The sequence below is a fragment of the Chrysemys picta genome, chromosome 10 (assembly GCF_011386835.1).
Source record: "Chrysemys picta bellii isolate R12L10 chromosome 10, ASM1138683v2, whole genome shotgun sequence".
NCBI lineage: Eukaryota > Metazoa > Chordata > Testudines > Emydidae > Chrysemys > Chrysemys picta.
Genome location: NC_088800.1, coordinates 45362404 through 45383596, shown reverse-complemented (window position 1 = coordinate 45383596; position 21193 = coordinate 45362404). Strand labels below are relative to the sequence as shown.

General features: G+C 44.4%; 1 protein-coding gene across 14 annotated transcripts in view; it reads right to left on the bottom strand.

Annotated features, from left to right (window-relative positions):
* The window catches only part of NEO1 (neogenin 1), a 564730-nt gene that overhangs the window by 99323 nt on the left and 444214 nt on the right, over window positions 1-21193 (bottom strand). For all 14 annotated transcript variants that reach the window (XM_065558583.1, XM_065558591.1, XM_065558584.1 and 11 more), the window contains 3 exons: window positions 4221-4369; window positions 2446-2584; window positions 78-127 (listed from right to left, as the gene is read on the bottom strand). In XM_065558583.1, coding sequence (XP_065414655.1) covers window positions 78-127; window positions 2446-2584; window positions 4221-4369 — 338 coding nt within the window. The remainder of the gene's footprint in view (window positions 1-77; window positions 128-2445; window positions 2585-4220; window positions 4370-21193) is intronic.

The following is a 21193-nucleotide window of genomic DNA, read 5'->3' as shown; positions in this document are numbered from 1 at the left end:
GCTTGAAATTTTGGTCTACCTGGGCTCCATCTACCACTCACCCACCTGTCAAAAATGGCAAATTAACAGCATCTTACCTTGGAATTCCGCACTTCCAGCGACAGATTCTGGGGTGCAGCACTGGGGACTAGAAATGTTTTAAAAATTACTCCTCCAAAACTCTGTAAGTAATATAATTCCTCCCTGATATTGGTCCATTGTATATGAGATCTTGGGATCTGACTTTTAAGAGTCTTAGACCATATTTTATATACTCATTAAATAGTTCTACCATGAATACTTTATGATACACAGCAATCGCTCAGCTAAGTAGGTCTTGTGGGGTGGGGTGGGGTGTGCATGTGTGCGTACGTGTGTGCGCGCGCGGGGGGGAGGGATAGCTCAGTGGTTTGAGCATTGGCCTGCTAAACTCAGGGTTCTGAATTCAATCCTTGAGGGGGCAGTTTAGGGATCTGGGGCAAAAATCTGTCTGGGAATTGGTTCTGCTTTGAGCAGGGAGTTGGACTAGACGACCTCCTGAGACCCCTTCCAACCCTGATAGTCTATATCTAGTGGTACAGGTTCTATTTTTTTAACCCGAGTGCTTATTATTAAGCACCTGAATAAAAGTGGCCTGATATTCGAAGTTTCTGAGCATCTACATCTCTCACTGACAACACTAGAAGAGATGATTGCTCAGCATCTTTTAAAATCAAGACATTTACTTAAGTTCCTAATTTTGGGCACCCAAATTTGAAATTTTGGCCCTATTCATTATATCATGACATCCTGCCAAAGGAAAACTGGCTACAAAGTAGCTCAGATCTGTTTAGTGGTGGAAAATGATAAATTCTTTGTTAAACTGTTTAGTTAAACAGTATCAGGGGATAGCCGTGTTAGTCTGTATCCACAAAAACAACAAGGAGTCCGGTGGCACCTTAAAGACTGACAGATTTATTTGGGCATAAGCTTTCGTGGGTAAAACACCCACTTCTTCAGATGCATCTACCCATGAAAGCTTATGCCCAAATAAATCTGTTAGACTTTAAGGTGCTACTGGACTCCTTGTTGTTTTAGTTAAACAGTAGCAACTTTGGTATCATGACATTTACAATTAGGCTGTGAGAAAATGAAGCAAAGGATATATTAGAGAGCCTTAGACCCTATTATGTCCCCTCTGCACTGATTCAGTGGTGCAAAACTCACATAAAGTTATCCCAAATGGATAGCTGAGTGTTCTCCTGGCATAGAAGTGAAGGGAGCCAGCATAGTGTAAGGGGCTAGGGTGAGGCTGCAGCATAATAAGGCTATATAGATTGGGATCAGAGCATGTTGAACTCTTGTGATACTTAGCTGGCAGAATAATTCCTAGGGAACCATTCCAGACAGCATCAATTGAGAGCCCTCCTACGGCTACCGCAATTTACGCTGGAGACTGACTAGACTCAGCATGGGGGAGGCAGAAGGGCAGGCTTCTCCCTGAATGTGAGCTCAGCATAGGTGAGGATTAAGTCCTGCACTCTTTCACAAGGATGAAAACAGATTAAGAAGAAAACAAAATCTGAAAATTTTCTGCAAGTGGAGCCTGCTTGCAAATAGGGGGGGGGGGGACCTGAAAAAGGGAAGAAGTATCTGAAGGGCAATAAAGAATGAATAATTACAAGCATATTTTAGAGCTAAGTATTACAGGTAAAAGCCAGTGTTAATAGTGGCCACTCAACAAGTTTTTTTAATATAGCCAAATTTACTTCCCTTTCCAATTGGCTTGCCTGAAATACTGTAACAATCGCCTGCTTTTAGCAATAAATACTACTGATTTAACAATATCCACATGGGAACCAGATCAAAAATACACTGTGTTTTTCCCCATCAGCTAGCAAACATAGCAGGTGAAATATTAAAGGGAAAAAAGGAGAAGAAAAAATGGGAAAATGTAAGAACAAATATGAAACATCAAAGAAATCATTAATTTATTAAAGCTGTGCTGTATGTGCCACTACAAAGAAGCATCTTTTAAATTTAAGACTAGGACTTAATCATTCCAATGCAAGTATTTATGCTGGGGTTGATGAAAACTCTCTTAACGTAAAAAATCTGCTTACATACAGTAAATTACAGAAACTTAAAAATAAAAAAAAAATTGGAGTTACCGGCTTCAGTAGTATTCTCTCTGTGTTTTTGATCTAGATATGTTGTACAAGTGTTAGCCCATGATGTGACTATTAGGGAAATAATTGCTTGATTATTAGAAAAGCAGATGCTTTTGCAGGTATAGTAATCTCCTTCCACCCACTTCCAACAATCTCAAAGAGTCTATTCAGCATGCATGAGCATATGCCACAACCACATCATGATACAGGGCAATGTGTCACAAGAAACTCTTGCAGCTCTATTCGGCTAAAATCCATTTAATAGGAAGAGATCAACCAATGATTTACACAAAAAAACTGGAATAAAGCAACTCACCATCTGACAGAGTCTGCACAACAACATCTTGGGTAGAGACTCCAGGACCGTGTTTATTGTAGGCTACCACTCGGAAGCTGTACTCGGTATATTTCTTTAATCCACTAATGGTGTAGGAGTGACCTCCAACATCAACATCCTGTTCACGAACAAAGATACACGCGACTCAATCCCTAAAGCAATGCTGACATGCTAACAGGCCTGGCTCCAGGGAAGCGCTGCAACCTGGTGTGCTGGGTCACAGTGCTGCTCAGGTTTGGCCCCTGCGCCATCATGATGGAGGGGCAGCTGGGCCAAACCTAACCAGTGCTGTGACCCTGCTCACTGGGCTGCAACACCTGGAGTGGCGAGCTGTGCTCAGCCCTGTGGGTGGGATAGGAGCCACCACTGCAAGGTGAGTCACACACACACGCACGCAAAAATTAACAGACAAATGGGAAATACTGACTATCTATGGCTCTTTTACCCACTGCAATCCAACTCATAATCAGCTACAGCAGCAGCATTGTTGCTTTTTCCATTAAAGTCACAATCTATTGAGTCAACAAAGCTTAGTCACTTAAGAGGATCCCACTCACTTCCTCCAAAATACTAGCCACAGAACTCAAGCAATGGAAATATTTGCAAAGATCAGGGATCACATTAAAGCCACCAATTAAATTAGCTGTTTCCATCTCTCGTAAAAGAGGAACGAGTCTGTCTACAAACTTAGCAAGCCCACTTGACATAGTCTGAGTTAATATTGCTAAACTTAAGATCCTCACTGTGTTTCCAATACTCCTTAGCAAGCTCAATGACTTGGCTCTTAAGTACTCCCAGGACGCATTCTCTTGTGATGGTGCATGAGCCTTTTGGTGCCCTCTGGAGAGGACTGCATCCTTAGAGAAGGGCTCTGTGGGACAAACAGCCTGGAGATACATTTTTGTATTAATTCCCAACAAGGACTCAGTCAGTTCAGGAATTAGATATATGAGATACATGTAAAGCTTTGTGGAGGGAATGGAGCCAGAGACTTCTGTTAAGTTATTGTTATTGTGCTTAAACCAGAACTGCTGAAATAAATCCAAAACCCAGAGAGGCTTTTTGTATTTAGGTCTCCTTTAAACTTTCTGAGTACCCACTCAGATCCAGTCTTGCCCTTCCATAAATATTTGTTCATACATATTCGCTAATTTGGGGCATTGTCCATGTAAAGGCTGGTGCAGCTTACCTAAAATCAGTTTTAAAATGAGCAATTTGGTTAAAACCATGCAACCTCCAGTATGAAAACACATATTGATATGAATTGGATTATGTCGATTCATCTTGCCTTGGTAAAAGCTAAACCAGCACAAGTCAATTGTAAACTGATAAGAAAATCCATAGGAGTTTACATCAGTTTAACTAATTTGTTTTTAAACTAATTTTAGTTTAACTCGTGCAACTTTTATGTGTAGATCAGGCCTAAACAAGTCATGTATCAGTTTGTTGCTATATGAGATGAGTTAGAACATAGAATACTGCCTTAATTCCGTTATGTTCATACTTCATGAACCCCATAATACTATAAAACTCACAGTTCCTCTTTTCAGAGGGACATTCAGTTTCTATAGCTCCACAATTTAACCCTTAATATGCTGGCATTATCCAAACTGCCAGTCAAATGATTGGCAGGACGTTTTGAGAAACTCAGAGGAAAAGTGTTATAACTAGAAAGTATTGTTACTGGGCATATGGCTGTATGATCAGAGTTAAACTGGCATTATATTCTTTCCTGAGAGATATAGGTATCATACCTGTTCATTATCTGTCCCCTTTTCCATGTAATAGAGCTTGTAGTTCTGGATTTCACCATTGCCCGACAACGGTGTGTCCCATGTGACAGTGATTGAAATGGGTGAATTAGCATATGCTCGAATATTCGGTGCTGGACCAGGAAGTTGAACTGGAACATAAACATGAAACTAGTGTAAACTCATCAAACGTAACTATTAAATTTGATATTGCTAAACGTACTGAGACAAACCCAAAAAGCAATGAACACTGAAATCCTCCTTAAAACAGGTATTCTGGGTAACTGAACAAATCCATTAATATTACTGTACATTTTGCAGGCACAAGTTGTGTCCGCAATGGGAGTCCACCCTTCTGCAAACTTATCCCTACATATTGTGCATAGACTTTTAGGCACATTCTACTAACAGTGAATCAAACTCCACTCCATTACACCAGTTTTATATGGATGTCACTTCCCTGACATCAAAGGAGCCACATAAGCATAAAACTGGTGTAAAGGAGAGATAATATGTTCCAGTAATTTTCCACCCTCTTCCACACTACCTCAGTTTCAGAATACCTGAACTCCATTTCACTAATTGGCAGATTGAGAGATATGGTATTGTCTCAAATAATAGAAAATCTCATTTTTTAATCTCGTTATTTGCAAACGCTGCAGACCACAGAGCAACTTCTGATTTCAAAAGCAGTTCTACTGCAAACGTACATTATATGCTGGAACTTTTTATACTGCATTTCAGAGAGATATTCTGAATGTACCTCCTCTCCATTCATGCCAAAACAGAACTTGCTTTGAAGAACACAGAAATATCAGCCCAGCTGGTGTAACAGATGGAGCAAAATCAAAGAACTTCTGACACTAATACTTTCTTCCCTCTCTTCCTCCAAAACAAACAAAAATTATTCCATTCTTCGTGTCACTGTGAGATAGATTCTGCAAAGGCACTTACATTTAAAACAAATGCTTTAACATTAGAAAACCACTTCCATACACTTTAAAAGGGATAAAAAATACATGCTTAAGTAATTATAATATGTTGATCTAGCTGTCTTTGTGTAGTCACATTCAAAGTATTTGCACTTTCTATGCTCAGCTGAGGCAATTATGTGTGGAATACAGGAACAAGTGGTACTGAACAGAGATAAAACATTAACAGAACTAAAAGTAATCATATTTATAGAAACTAAGGGTTGATGGTATCAGAAAGATCTTCACAGAGTCATAAGAGATAAAAATTAATGGCCTGATTTTCAGAGCTGTTGGAATAACCCCATCTCCCACTGGGGTCAATGACAGCTGCAAGTGCTCAAGACTTTTGAAAAAGAGGCAATAAAACTACATTTTAAACAGCATGACTAAAATAGGCAACATTCTGAGCAGCTGTCTTTTCTCTCATGGACTGTGTATAGTTACTGATGTTTTAATCCACCTAGCCATTATTGATAGGCACAGCTCATTAACTACCAGACCCTCAAAAGCTCAACACAACTGGAAATATCACAAGTACCCCAGAAATTTCTGGTTTGGACAGAAGCAAGTTGTCACTCTTATCACCTTCCAGAATAAAGGTTACTCTTCAGGGATCAGAGGGGTAGCCATGTTGGTCTGAATCTGTAAAAAGCAACAGAGGGTCCTGTGGCACCTTTAAGACTAACAGAAGTATTGGGAGCATAAGCTTTCGTGGGTAAGAACCCCACTTCTTCAGATGCAAGATGCATAGCATAAGCTTTCGTGGGTAAGAACCCCACTTCTTCAGATGCAAGATGCATCTGAAGAAGTGGGGTTCTTACCCACGAAAGCTTATGCTCCCAATACTTCTGTTAGTCTTAAAGGTGCCACAGGACCCTCTGTTACTCTTCAGGGAGAAACTCTTGGCTTTCAGAACTGAAAAATGCTCTTTATTTTCTTTATGATTGGCAATCATATCCCATTCTTAAAAAATACAGATTTAGGTAGTGAAACAGACAAGACAGTTACCCATCTTTTCGTAACCATTGTTCTTCAAGATGTGTTGTTTATGTCCATTCTATTCTAGGTTTGGCACGCCCATGTGTGCAGTCATCGGAGATTTTTGACTTACTGGTATCCGGAGGGCCGGCTGTGGTACCCCCATGGAGTGTCACGCTCATGCGTCGATATATCAGGTGCTGCCGGCCCTATGCCCTCTCAGTTCCTTCTTACTGACAACTCCAAGAGGGGCAGGAGGGTGGGTAATGGAATGGACATGAGCAACACATCTTGAAGGTAACCGTTTTTTCTTCTTCGAGTGCTTGCTCATGTTGATTCCATTCTAGATGACTCACAAGCAGTGTCCATGGAGGTGGGCTTGGAGTTCACAGTCTTGCAGCTTGCAGCACTGCTCTGCCAAAGCCAGCCTCTCAAGCTTGCTGGGTAAGCGCATAATGAGATGCAAACGTATGGACAGACGACCAGTTAGTGGCCCTACAGATCTCTTGGATTGGTACCTGTGCCAGGAAGGCCGCTGATGATGCTTGTGCCCTAGTTGACTGTGCCAGCACGATCACTGGCAGAGGCACCTTCGCCAGCTCATAGCAATGGCGGATGCAGGCCATGATCCAAGACGAAACCCTCTGAGTAGAAACTGGGCAATGTTTCATCCTGTCTGCCACCACAACGAACAACTGCGTTGACTTACAGAATGGCTTCATTCTATCTACGTGGATGGCCAACACCCTCCTGATGTCCAGGGTGTGTAGCTTGTGCTCCTTATCTGACGTATGAGGTTTTGGAAAGAAGACGGGTAAGTATATGTCCTGGCCAGTATGAAACTGGGAAACGACTTTGGTCAGAAATGCTGGGTGCAGTCACAACTGGAGCTTATCCTTGTAGAAGACCATATAGGGTGGTTCTGAAGTAAGCGCCCTGATCTTGGACAGGGCCAATGTTATTGCGACCACAAATGAAATCTTCCAGGAGAGAAGCAGGAGAGAGCAGGAAGCCAGAGGCTCAAAGAGCTCCATGAGCTTTGACAGCATCAGATTCAGGTCCCAGGGTGGGACGGGATCCCGGACTTGTGGGTAGAGATGCTCCAGACCTTTAAAAAATAAAAAGTTTCCTACCTTTTTTGTAACTGTTCTTCGAGATGTGTTGCTCATGTCCATTCCATTCTAGGTGCATGCGCGCCCACGTGCACAATTGTCAGAGACTTTTGCCTTAGTAGTATCTGTAGGGTTGGCTGTGGCGCCCTCTGAAGTGCCATGCTCATGCATCGGTATATCAGGTGCTGCCAGCCCTATGCCCTCTCAGTTCCTTCTTGCCGGCAACTCCAACGAGGGGCAGGTAATGGAATGGACATGAGCAACACATCTCAAAGAACAACAGTTATGAAAAGGTAGGTAACCATTTTTTCTTCTTCGAGTGCTTGCTCACGTCAATTCCATTCTAGATGACTCACAAGTAGTATTCCTGGAGGTAGGCTTGGAGTTCACAGACGTGCGGCTTGTAATACAGCTCTACCGAAGCCGGTGTTGTCTCGGGCTTGCTGGGTAAGCGCATAGTGAGACATGAACGTGTGAACGGACAACCAAGTGGCGGCCCTGAGATATCTGGAATTGGCACATGAGCCAATCAAGTGGGTGGTTACAATCGATGGTGGAGGCACTTTTGCCTGATCATAGCAAAATCAAATACAGGTGGTAATCCAAGATGAAATTCTCTGGGTGGACACAGGATGACCTTTCATCCTATCCGCCACTGCGATGAACTGTGTTGACTTGTGAAATGGTTTGGTCTTTTTGATGTAGAAGGCTAGCGTTCTCCTGACATCGAGGGAGTGCAACCTATGTTCCTCAGACTTATGAGGCTTTGGGAGGAAGACTGGCAAAAATATGTCCTGGCTCATTTGAAATTGCGAAACCACCTTAGACAGGAAAGCCGGATGCAGCTGCAGCTGGATCTTCAGACAGAAGTTATCGCCACCAGGAATATCACCGTCCAGAAAAGCAGAAGAAGGGAACAGGATGTCAAGGGCTCAAAGGGAGCTCTCAAGAGCCGCTCGAGTACCAGATTCAGGTCCCATGGAGGGATTGGGTCCCAGACCTGGGGGTAGAGTCCCTCCAGACCTTTCAGGAACCGGACAGTCGTGTTATGAACGAAGACCAACCTGCCCTGGAACGGAGGGTGAAAGGCTGATATGGCAGCCAAGTGGACCTTAATTGATGAAAGGGACAAGCCCTGGAGCTTGAGATGCATAAGGTAGTCCAGGATCAACTGCAGCGAGGCCTGCTCAGGCCTAACCTGTTGGGCCGAGGTCCAGCATGTGAATAATTTCCATTTGGCCAGATAGGTTGCTCTAGTGGAGGGCTTTCTACTACCCAGTAGGACCTGCTGGACGTGGGCCGAGTACTCTGCACTTCAGCAGTCAACCATGCAATAACCAAGCTGTTAAGTGCAGTGCTGCTAGATTTGGGTGCAGGAGCCCGCCGTGATACTGGGATAGGAGATCTGGCCAGAGGGGCAGCTGCAGCGGGGTCATCACTCACAGGTCCATCAGCATGCCGAACCAGTGTTGGCGAGGCCAAGCCGGTGCTATCACAATAACTTTGGCTTTGTCCTGCTTGATCTTCATGAGGACTCTGTGAAGCAATGGCACTGGTGGGAAAGCGTACATCAGAGCTCCAGACCACAGAAGTAAGAAGGCGTCTAACAGGGAGCCCCTGTCGATCCCTCGAAATGAGCAGAACAGGTGGCATTTCCTGTTCTGACGAATCGCGAGATCCCCATTTTCGGAAGATCCCGCTGCCCACCTCAGGGTGGAGTGACCGCTCGTGGCGAGATGAGAAGGCTCTGCTGAGGCGATTTGCTAATGCATTCCTGGTCCTGGGGAGGTGTACTGCCACGAAATGAATGGCATGCTGCACACAGAAGTCCCAGAGCCGGAGGGCTTCCTGGCAAAGGGCTGACGACCTTGTACTGCCTTCCTTGTTGATATAAAATGTGGTGGTGTTGTCCATCGTGGTGGTGTTCGTCAGGACTTGAACCACCTTGTAAGTGGGACCGAAAAGCCTGACAGGCCAAGCGAACCACTCTGAGCTCCCTGATTCGGGCATCACTCTCAAGCGCACCTTCAAAATGAGCATTTCTGGCCCCCGGGATGCTGCACCAGGCCAGGCTACGTGGGTGAGCGGGAGGAGGAAGGGCGGCAGTAACTAAGGTTAGGTCTACACTACGGGGGGGGGTGTCGACCTAAGATACGCAACTTCAGCTACGTGAATAGCGTAGCTGAAGTTGCGTATTTTAGGTCGACTTACCTGGCTGTGAGGACGGCGGCGAGTCGACTGCTGCCGCGCGGCCATCAACTCCGCTTCCTCCTCTTGCCGTGGTAGATTTCCGGAGTCGATGGCAGAGCCATCGGGGATCGATTTTATCGCGTCTTCACTAGACGTGGTAAGTCGATCCCCAATAGATCGATTGCTACCCGCCGATTCAGCGGGTAGTGAAGACGTGCCCTAAAGCTCGTGTCTCTATCCTTTCTCCTTGCAGACCCTTGATGGGGCTACCAAGGCCTTGGTGGCAGGGTCAGCCGGAACTGCTTCCATGCAGACTGCAGCGTATGCATGTCCAGCGAGTGAAGGGTGGCCCGAGTGTCCTTTAATCCACGCAGCCTCACATCAGTCTGCACTGAAAAGAAACCATTCCTATTCCCATCGAATGGGAGGTCCTGGATAGAGGTCTTGGGACAGGACGGCAGTCTGAAGCCAAGAGCTGCGCCTCATAACCTCCGCCACCGCGACCATCTTACCTGCCTTGTCCGCCACGTCCCACACCATTTGGAGGGAGCACCTAGCCACTGTGGTGCGCTCCTCCACCGGGTTGCTGAATTCCTGGACCAGACCCTGTGGGAAGGACTCCTTGAACTTATGGAGGGAGTCCCATAAGTTAAAACTGTACCTGCCCAAGAGGGCCTGATGGTTTACCGCCCAGAATGACAGGCTGGCTGTTGAATAAATTTTTCTCCCAAAAAGGTCCAGTCTTTTGGCCTCTTTATTTTTGAGAGTTGAACTAGTGTGCCCCTGCTTGTCCTTTTCATTAGCCGCAGGGACAACCAGTGAGCCTGGAGGTGGGTGGGTATAAAGGTACTCGAACCCTTTGGCCGGGATGAAGTACTACTTTTCGGCCCTTTTGGAGGTGGGAGGGATGGACGACTGGGTCTGCCAGAGGCAATTTTCAGGACCCCGTCATACACTGGTAGTGCAACACTTGCCGGGGTAGAGGCTGAGAGGACACTGAACAAAATGTCCACCTGCTTGGACATCTCTTCCACCTGGTGTTCCTTAAAATCATTTGGCGGGTTGGCCCTCAAGAGTCCTGCGACCGCCTCATCTGGGGATGAGGATGATGATGAGGCATCATCCCCGGTGGTGGAGGGAAGTTTTGGGGTGGGCGCTGTCTCCTCCACCCCGACCTCCGAGCGGGTCTCATGCACTGAGCCTGGTGCCACCAGCTGTTGCTCCGAGGTGACAGCAGATAAGCGGTGCGAAGGGGACATCGTCATCACCGGCATGCCCCATGCACTCCAATAAGGCCATTGCGCTGGCCACTGGTTGTGTTGCCAAGGCGGTGACATAGACACAGATGCAGACTCAGGTGCCTAATCGCACTGGTGGGGTCTTGGCAAGGGGATGAACTGCCCTTCTATCCTGAAGGAATTCCCTTTTGGTGACCATGGTGGAGCTGTTGACACCTGCGTCTCCTGGAGTTTGAACCCACTGCCTCTTGTCCTGCTCTCTATGGCAAAACAGAATAACTTTTCTTCAGTTTTTTGTTGTTGCAGCCTTTCATATATCTGAAGACCATTATCATATCCCCCCCTTAATCTCCTCTTTTCCAAATTAAACATATCCAGTTCCTTCAACCTTTGCTCATATGACTTGCATTCCATCACTTTGACCATCTTTGTCGCTCGCCTCTAGATCCTTTCCAGTTTCTCTACATCCTTTCTATACATTGAACACCAAAACTGGACACAGCACTCCAGCTGAGGCTTAACAAGCACTGAGTAGAGTGGTACTATCACCTCCTGTGACTTGCATGCTATGCCTCTGTTAATGCAAACAAAAATTGCATTTGCTTTTTTTGCAACAGCATTACATTGCTGACTTGGGTTGAGGTTGTGATCCCCACAACTCCCAGATCCTTCTCAGCAGTGCTGCTGCTATGCCAGTTTTCCTTGAGGAGGTGTTGCACTATACAGTCAAGAATGAATACACTTGCTCTGAGGTCCAATGGGAAGTGAGCAGAAGACTTATTGAGAGTCTCTGGGTGAGGATAACAAGGGAAAAGAACAGTAGCAATGTTATGGTGAGGGTCTATTATAGACCACCAAATCAGGAAGAAGAAGTAGATGAGTCATTCTACAAGTAGGTAACAAGATAACGAACACACATGAGCTAGTATTAATGGAGGGTTTTAACTTTCCCTGATATCTGTTGGAAGACTATTGCAGCAAAACATAATCCTGCAAATCCTACAAATTATTAGCATGTGTAGGGGACAACTTTCCAATTCAGAAATTTGAGGAAACAACCAGGGGGTTACCCATTTTGGATCTAGTTTTGACCAACAGGGATGAATTAGTTGCAAATGTGAAGGTAGTTGGGAACTTGGGAGGATGTGATCGTGATCTGATAGAATTCAAGATCCTATGGAAAGGAGGACATGAGAACAGCAAAACAAGGACACTGAACTTCAGATAGGCAGACTTCAATTGACTCAAAGAAATTGTAGGCAAGGTGCCATGAAAAGACCAATAAGGAAGAAAAGAAGTCAAAAGGGGCTGACAGTTCTTTAAATATCAGAGGGGTAGCCGTGTTAGTCTGAATCTGTAAAAAGCAACAGAGGGTCCTGTGGCACCTTTGAGACTAACAGAAGTACTGGGAGCATAAGCTTTCGTGGGTAAGAACCTCACTTCTTCAGATGCAAGTAATGGAAATCTCCAGAGGCAGGTATATATCAGTGTGGAGATAACGAGGTTATCTGATTGAACTAACCTCGTTATCTCCACACTGATATATACCTGATTGAACTAACCTCGTTACCTCCACACTGATATATACCTGCCTCTGGAGATTTCCATTACTTGCATCTGAAGAAGTGAGGTTCTTACCTACGAAAGCTTATGCTCCCAGTACTTCTGTTAGTCTCAAAGGTGCCACAGGACCCTCTGTTGCTTCTTTAAATATGTAATACTATAGGCTCAATATCAAGCTATTCTGACACAGAGGAAAGATAAGAAGAGCCATGGGAGGCCAATGTGACTGCACAAGGAGCTTTTTAGCTATCTAAAAACCAAAAGGGATACATACAGGAAATGGACGGAAGGTCATGTCACCAAGGAAGTATACATGGGAATAGTAGGAGCATGTAGGGACAAAATCAGGAAAGCCAAGGCGAAGAATGAGTTACAGCTGGCAAGAAATGTTAGAGACAGCAGGAAGAGGTTCTTCAAATATGTCAGACAAAAAAAGAAAGAATAAGCACGCTGTTGGCTTGCTGCTCAATGGAGAAGGTGAGCTGAGAACAGAAGATGATAGGAAGGCAGAGCTTTGCCTCAGTTTTCTCACAAAAAATAACATGACCAGATGACTAGTGAAGTTACCATTGACAATAAATGTAAGGGATACAGATCGGGATAAGAAAAGAACATGTTAGAGATCTTCTGACCAATTTGCCTATTTAGAAACTGGGGGATTAACTCCCTGAAAGAAAACTATTGTCTTCCTCTCATGGATAAAAGTGACCCAGCCAAAATTGTAATTAAATCTGCTTACAAAAGTGGAAAGAACTAAATCTGGTTCACTCTGACTGTTTCAATTATTTGGTTATGAATCATTTCATTGAATTAGCACCAACAGCTAAATCCATCCTATGTCTATCTCTAAAAGGGCTTTTCTTATCCTAAGGAAGATTTTCAGTAGACAACTAAATATTTCAAACAAACAATTAAAAATGTATATTAATGCTTCCCAGTTCCTTTGATTCCAATCCATTTGTCTTCTTTACATCTATGTTACTAGAACATTATGGTTGCATGGTTAAAAAGTGGTTGCACTCAAAAATCAGTAAACAAAAAATCAAGGACAGACATTATTACAAAACTCTGCCTGCTTGTGCATACACATTATGATACAGTTACACCGTCACAGACTATATTTCAAATACATTATTTTTTCCACAACCTTAGATGCACATTGTGACTCTAAGAGCATTCCAATGCCAGAAGGCAGGGAGCCCCCTGGTATCTAGCAGTGTCTCAGTGTGCCCCAAATCATTCTTGTCATAATCTGTATTTAAAAGGTGTCATGTAAGGTATGATATGCAAACTGTTAATGCGCTGATCATTAATAGTATTGAGTTGTGTATGCATGGGTGATATATGAAAAATTATAAATATGTGCTGGAAATACATTCTAAAAATGTGTTGGCAGGTAGGGCTTAAGTTACCCACTCTATACAAAGGAACATGTCTCTAATGTAAATTAAGCAAAAAGAGACAATGGAAGTACATTTACATAAAAGGTAAACAAAGCCACCAAACTAGCAAGTTGGGAGATAGCCATATAATTAACATGACAGGGGGAGAAGACTGCAAAAACTAAAATGCATCATCAAGCTGAGCCCCCAGAAGGGCTTCCTGACTGAAAACACAGTTACACTTCGAGGATATAAGCAGAGAACCATATTGATGTCTTTCACCTGAAGAGACAAAGAAACTAGGTGCTTTGAGCTCTGTGGTGAGAAAACTACTCTGAACAAAAGGTTCTAATTTCTTAAGTTACGGTTTACTCTTAGAAGCGTATTTTTTTTGTTTAACCATTTCTACCCCAATTCCCTCTACTTGGTATTACTCAACTATCTGCTCTTTGTTAATTTTGGTTTATTACACGATCATCTCGGTGCAGTGTTTCAAGCTGAAGAGTAAAATCCTCAGCCAAACTACCAGGCAAGTGCTATGTAGTCTCTTTAAATGGACCAGAGAACTTGATAAGGTTTGTGAGTGCTGCTGTGCGACAGGCTGAGCACTGCAGAGGAGATGGTCTGGGGGAGACTCGAGGGGCTGTTGCCACCACCCTGGAAGGAGTAACCAGGATGGTGGAAGGCAGGGTGAGGCCATCGTCCTGTAAGGAGGCTGCTGGTGTCAGGATGCTGAGCCACAGCTGCACAGCTCAGAAGCACCCAGGACTACAGGGCAGGCAGTGACACAACCCCTTACTGGTCTGAGTGAATACCCAAAGTGTCACACATATATGGGTATCTTGTACTGCTGTCTACTACTACGTATATGCCAGAATCAATGAAAGTAAGTTATATGAAAAGTAAACCACACTTCCACAGTATACTAGATTAAGTATACAATACAATGGGCTATAAGCAGGAAGAACTGGAAGTGCTAATAAATAAATACAACTATGACATTGTTGGCATCACTGAAACTTGGTGGGATAATACACATGATTGGAATGTTGGTGTGGATGGGTACAGCTTGCTCAGGAAGGATAGACAGGGGGAAAAGGGAGGAGGTGTTGCCTTATATATTAAAAATGTACACACTTGGACTGAGGTAGAGATGGACATAGGAGACGGAAGTGTTGAGAGTCTCTGGGTTAGGCTAAAAGGGGTAAAAAACAAGGGAGATGTCATGCTAGGAGTCTACTACAGGCCACCTAACCAGGTGGAAGAGGTGGATGAGGCTTTTTTAAGCAACTAACAAAATCATCCAAAGCCCAAGATTTGGTGGTGATGGGGGACTTCAACTATCCGGATATATGTTGGGAAAATAACACAGCGGGGCACAGACTATCCAACAAATTCTTGGACTGCATTGGAGACAACTTTTTATTTCAGAAGGTTGAAAAAGCTACTAGGGGGGAAGCTGTTCTAGACTTGATTTTAACAAATAGGGAGGAACTCGTTGAGAATTTGAAAGTAGAAGGCAGCCTGGGTGAAAGTGATCATGAAATCATAGAGTTTGCAATTCTAAGGAAGGGTAGAAGGGAGAACAGCAAAATAGAGACAATGGATTTCAGGAAGGCAGATTTTGGGAAGCTCAGAGAGCTGATAGGTAAGGTCCCATGGGAATCAAGACTGAGGGGAAAAACAACTGAGGAGAGTTGGCAGTTTTTCAAAGGGACACTATTAAGAGCCCAAAAGCAAGCTATTCCGCTGGTTAGGAAAGATAGAAAATGTGGCAAAAGACCACCTTGGCTTAAGCATGAGATCTTGCATGATCTAAAAAATAAAAAGGAGTCATATAAAAATGGAAACTGGAACAGATTACAAAGGATGAATATAGGCAAACAACACAGGAATGCAGGGGCAAGATTAGAAAGGCAAAGGCACAAAATGAGCTCAAACTAGCTACGGGAATAAAGGGAAACAAGAAGACTTTTTATCAATACATTAGAAGCAAGAGGAAGACCAAAGACAGGGTAGGCCCACTGCTTAGTGAAGAGGGAGAAACAGTAACAGGAAACTTGGAAATGGCAGAGATGCTTAATGACTTCTTTGTTTCGGTCTTCACCGAGAAGTCTGAAGGAATGCCTAACATAGTGAATGCTAATGGGAAGGGGGTAGGTTTAGCAGATAAAATAAAAAAAGAACAAGTTAAAAATCACTTAGAAAAGTTAGATGCCTGCAAGTCACCAGGGCCTGATGAAATGCATCCTAGAATACTCAAGGAGCTAATAGAGGAGGTATCTGAGCCTCTAGCGATTATCTTTGGAAAATCATGGGAGATGGGAGAGATTCCAGAAGACTGGAAAAGGGCAAATATAGTGCCCATCTATAAAAAGGGAAATAAAAACAACCCAGGAAACTACAGACCAGTTAGTTTAACTTCTGTGCCAGGGAAGATAATGGAGCAAGTAATTAAGGAAATCATCTGCAAACACTTGGAAGGTGGTAAGGTGATAGGGAACAGCCAGCATGGATTTGTGAAGAACAAATCATGTCAAACCAATCTGATAGCTTTCTTTGATAGGATAACGAGCCTTGTGGATAAGGGTGAAGCTGTGGATATGGTATACCTAGACTTTAGTAAGGCATTTGATACAGTCTCGCATGATATTCTTATCGAAAAACTAGGCAAATACAATTTAGATGGGGCTACTATAAGGTGGGTGCATAACTGGCTGGATAACCATACTCAGACAGTTGTTATTAATGGTTCCCAATCCTGCTGGAAAGGCATAACGAGTGGGGTACCGCAGGGGTCTGTTTTGGGACCGGCGCTGTTCAATATCTTCATCAACGACTTAGATATTGGCATAGAAAGTACGCTCATTAAGTTTGCGGTTGATACCAAACTGGGAGGGATTGCAACTGCTTTGGAGGACAGGGTCATAATTCAAAATGATCTGGACAAATTGGAGAAATGGGCTGAGGTAAACAGGATGAAGTTTAACAAAGACAAATGCAAAGTGCTCCACTTAGGAAGGAAAAATCAGTTTCACACATACAGAATGGGAAGAGACTGTCTAGGAAGAAGTACGGCAGAAAGGGATCTAGGGGTTATAGTGGACCACAAGCTAAATATGAGTCAACAGTGTGATGCTGTTGCAAAAAAAAGCAAACATGATTCTGGGATGTATTAACAGGTGTGTTGTGAGCAAGACACGAGAAGTCATTCTTCCGCTCTACTCTGCTCTGGTTAGGCCTCAGCTGGAGTATTGTGTCCAGTTCTGGGCACTGCATTTTAAAAAAGATGTGGAGAAATTGGAAAGGGTCCAGAGAAGAGCAACAAGAATGATTAAAGGTCTTGAGAACATGACCTATGAAGGAAGGCTGAAAGAATTGGGTTTGTTTAGTTTGGAAAAGAGAAGACTGAGAGGGGACATGATAGCAGTTTTCAGGTATTTAAAAGGGTGTCATAAGGAGGAGGGAGAAAACTTGTTCACCTTAGCCTCTAAGGATAGAACCAGAAGCAATGGGTTTAAACTGCAGCAAGGGAGGTCTAGGTTGGACATTAGGAAAAAGTTCCTAACTGTCAGGGTGGTTAAACACTGGAATAAATTGCCTAGGGAGGTTGTGGAATCTCCATCTCTTGAGATATTTAAGAGTAGGTTAGATAAATGTCTATCAGGGATGGTCTAGATGGTATTTGGTCCTGCCATGCGGGCAGGGGACTGGACTCGATGACCTCTCGAGGTCCCTTCCAGTCCTAGAATCTATGAATCTATGAATACCTTAAAAGTGAACATTTACATGTATATACAGGCAAGTATTGTATATAATACACTTGCAGCATCTTATTATGGAAGCATTGGTTGGATGGATCTATAGCTAAGGCTGAGTTGAATTTTGTGCCTGAAGTAGGGATTCACCCACTTTGTTTCATATGACAAATACCATGTATCCCTCCCCAAATTACAGACTTACTCCAATTTACAAATTAATTTAGGAGTTAAAAATAATTTGAAATGGCTCCTTTAAGAAGTTTAGTTCCCTGGGTCAGATTATTTTGGTCCTGAATGGTGTTACAGAATAACAGATTCTTCAAACTTTCCATATTGTGTGCATGTATATAAAGAATTAATACTTGTTTTCCCCATTATTCTTTATAACAAAACAACCTTAACTCTGCTCTAATATGAGGGGGAAAATGAAACTTCTTTTTAACCTGGGACTACAAACATTATAAACTAATCATAACTGTCTGGTCAATTCACTGCAACGCTACAGGATGGAGCTAAGAATTGGGTGCCTTAACTATGTATTTTCATACCTTAGCTGTAAGGATAAGGCCTTTATCCGTAGACATATTGCAAGGCCTAAAGTCTAAGGCCTTCGTCTGCAGCAGATTAAAAGAGCAGCAGCCATTAGCTGAGAAGCAGGAAGTCACAACCTCACATTCCGTATAATTTACATCAAAACAATGTAATATGAGGCTGTTAAGAAGGACACCCCCTCCTAATGGCACCCACTAGCACCAGATAAAGAAACAGATCTTAAGATGGTTAAAGAAAACTTAATTTGATAGCCTTCTGTCTGTCAAGAAATCACTTATCAATAGTTGTGGTTGTGAAATCCTAATTTCTTTATTGTTTTGTCATTATGGTCCCCAATTCTCTATTGTTTGTCTGTATGAACTCTGTCTGGTTCTTTGATTGTTTCTGTCTGTTACATAATTAATTTTGCTAGGTGTAAATCAATTAAGGTGGTGGGGGAGGATTGGTTAGAAAATTTTGTTACAATATATTAGCATTGGTTAGTAAAATTTTAGTAAATTGATTGGTTAAGGTACAGCTAAGCAGGCCTCAATTTTCACTATATAAACTGGGGTCCAAGAGGAAGTTCTTTGGGAACCGAACGGTGGGGGCGAGGGACCTGTCTGGTTTTAAGATTAAGTTAGATAAGTTTATGAAGGGAATGGTTTAATAGTAAAACATATTAGCAAAGGAATACCAAGCAATGGCAGGTAAATAGTATAATGGCTAACAGGGGTCAGGCTGGAGACTCTTGCCTACATGCTCGGGGTCTTACTGATCGCCATATTTGGGGTCGGGAAGGAATTTTCCTCCAGGGTAGATTGGCTGAGGCCCTGGAGGTTTTTCGCCTTCCTCCGCAGCATGGGGCAGGGATCGCTAGCAGGAGGATTCTCTGCCAATTGAAGTCACTAAAACACAGGATTTGGGGACTTCAACAGCAGAGTCAAGGGAAGGGGTAGGGACGGTTTTGTGGCCTGCAGCATGCAGGGGGTCAGACCAGATGATCATAATGGTCCCTTCTGACCTTAAAGTCTATGAGTCTATGAACTCCAGGATACAGCACCAAGAACAGAGCTGCCAGACCTCAACACTCTGCCAATGACACTGGGCAGAAACTGAAGTCCCCCAAATGGACCTGATCCTGACTGGCCATCAAGAAATGTTCATCTCTTTTATTGGGAGTAGTGAGCATTGTATGCGTAGCGTGTGCATTCTGGGTTTCGGTAATTGTTAATAAATAGAGGTTACATAGGATATTACTGTGTAAGGCTCTTTCACTGGTAAAAGACACCATAAACCTGCAAAAGATTAAGCCCTGACTTGACAGGGAAAGGGTGTTTGCTCTGAGTCCACATGGAAAGGGTGTTTGCCCGAAGCAGGAGTAGAGCCTGGAGCCCTAGGAACTAGGAAAGGGTGGGTGCCTAAATTAAGAGGATTATGCCTTGAGCCCTAGGAACTGAGTAAAGGTGGGTGCGCTAGAGCAGAGGTTCTCAACTGGGGTCCGTGAGACCTTTCAAGGGGGCCACAGGGCCTAGCGGCTGAAGCCCCGATCCCTGGCACCCTCCCCTCCCCCCGTGGGGCTGAAGGCCCAATCTCTGGGGCCCCCTCCCCCACAGGGCTGAAGCCTTGATCTCCAGCGCCTGCCCCCCACCCTGCAGGGCTGAAACCAGGGGAGGCGGGGGGCTGAAGCTCCGATCCTAGGCGCCCCCACGGGGCTGAAGCAGGGAGGCACGGGGCTGAATCCTGGAGCCCCTAGCCCTTGTGCTCCCTGTGGGGCAGAAGCCCTGAGCACATGGAAGAGTTGGGGAAATGGAGGGCATTGCCTCCCCACAAACTACAGCTCAAGATCAAGGCAGTCCCGGAGGCAGTTCCACACCTTCCCCGAGTCCCCCTCGTCTCCTCTCCCCGCCCCCTGACCAGGCCGGAGGCGGGAACCCGCAGCCGGGCAGTGCGGGACAGATGCTGCTCTAGCTGGTGCCATGGAGCAGGCAGCTTCAGCATTCCTTCCTCTCCTGCTGGTGCCCCAGGTTGAAGCTGCTCCTCAGCTTCCAGTCCCCTTTGCTCCCACAGAGACAGCTGGTAAGAGCCCCCTGGGTGGGGAGACCCACCTCCATGGCTGGCAGACCCCTCCGGGACAAGGGACCACAGGGAAGTCCTCCCAGCACACAGCCCCTAATACCCATCTCCCTATACCCTGAGCTACACCCTCCCTGCACCCTGAGTTATCTCCTGTCTGCATGCAGCCCCAGTACCCTTCTCCCTGCACCCTGAGCTACTCCCTGTCTGCACAGCCCCAGTACCCCTTTCCCTGCACCCTGACCTACCCCCTGCCTGCACACAGCCCCAGCTACCCCCTCCCTGCTAGTTGAGCTACCCACTGCATGCACATAGCCCCTAGCGACCACCTCCCTGCACCCTAAGCTGTTTTTAAACTTTTTGAGCTAAGCCCCCCACCTTTGAGTTATAATTTTTGGTTGTGTGGCCCTCCCCGAACCCAGACAGGCTGGGTGGCCTGCTGAGGTGAGTCAGGGGGTGGGGGTGATGCTCCCTCCCTAGACCCTGCTATGCGGAGCTGGCTCGAGCCCTGCTGGCCCCTGCCCCCCCAAAATAGAAATCAAACTACGCCTATGCCCAAGGCCCCTGCCCCGAGGCCCCCCCACTTCCAGGCCCTGAAGTTTTTAATAGCATGTCAAGGGGGGCTTCAGAGAGAAAAAGGTTGAGAACCCTTACTCTAGAGTGAGAGAGTAACAGAGAATTTTGTGAGGGTAACATAGCATGTCTGACCCTCTTAAGTTTATCCTTAACTCTGAATTTCCTGGGTTTAACACACATATTTCTGGGACAATTACAACAGCCCAACAATTACAAGGTTAAGTTACTCAACCTCAACTCCAGGTTAACACTTTTTAAGCTATTTGCAGTGTTACTATAGTCGTGTTAGTCCCAGGATAGGAGAGGGACAAGGGGAGTGAAGTAATATCTTTTATTGGATCAACTTCTCTTGGTGAAAGAGGCAAGCTTTCAAGCTCCATAGAGCTCCTTCTTCAGTTCAGTTTTTATCTGGACATGTTAATTGAAGCAGTCTATATTGTGACAAAATAGAATGTTAATTCAAATATATTAAGAAATATTAATATTTAATTTCAATTTTTAAGGAACCATATATTACAATATTAAATTTATATTTCCAAATATAAATAATACAGATTAGTTTAATATCATAATATGAGGCAGACTTGAAAAATTC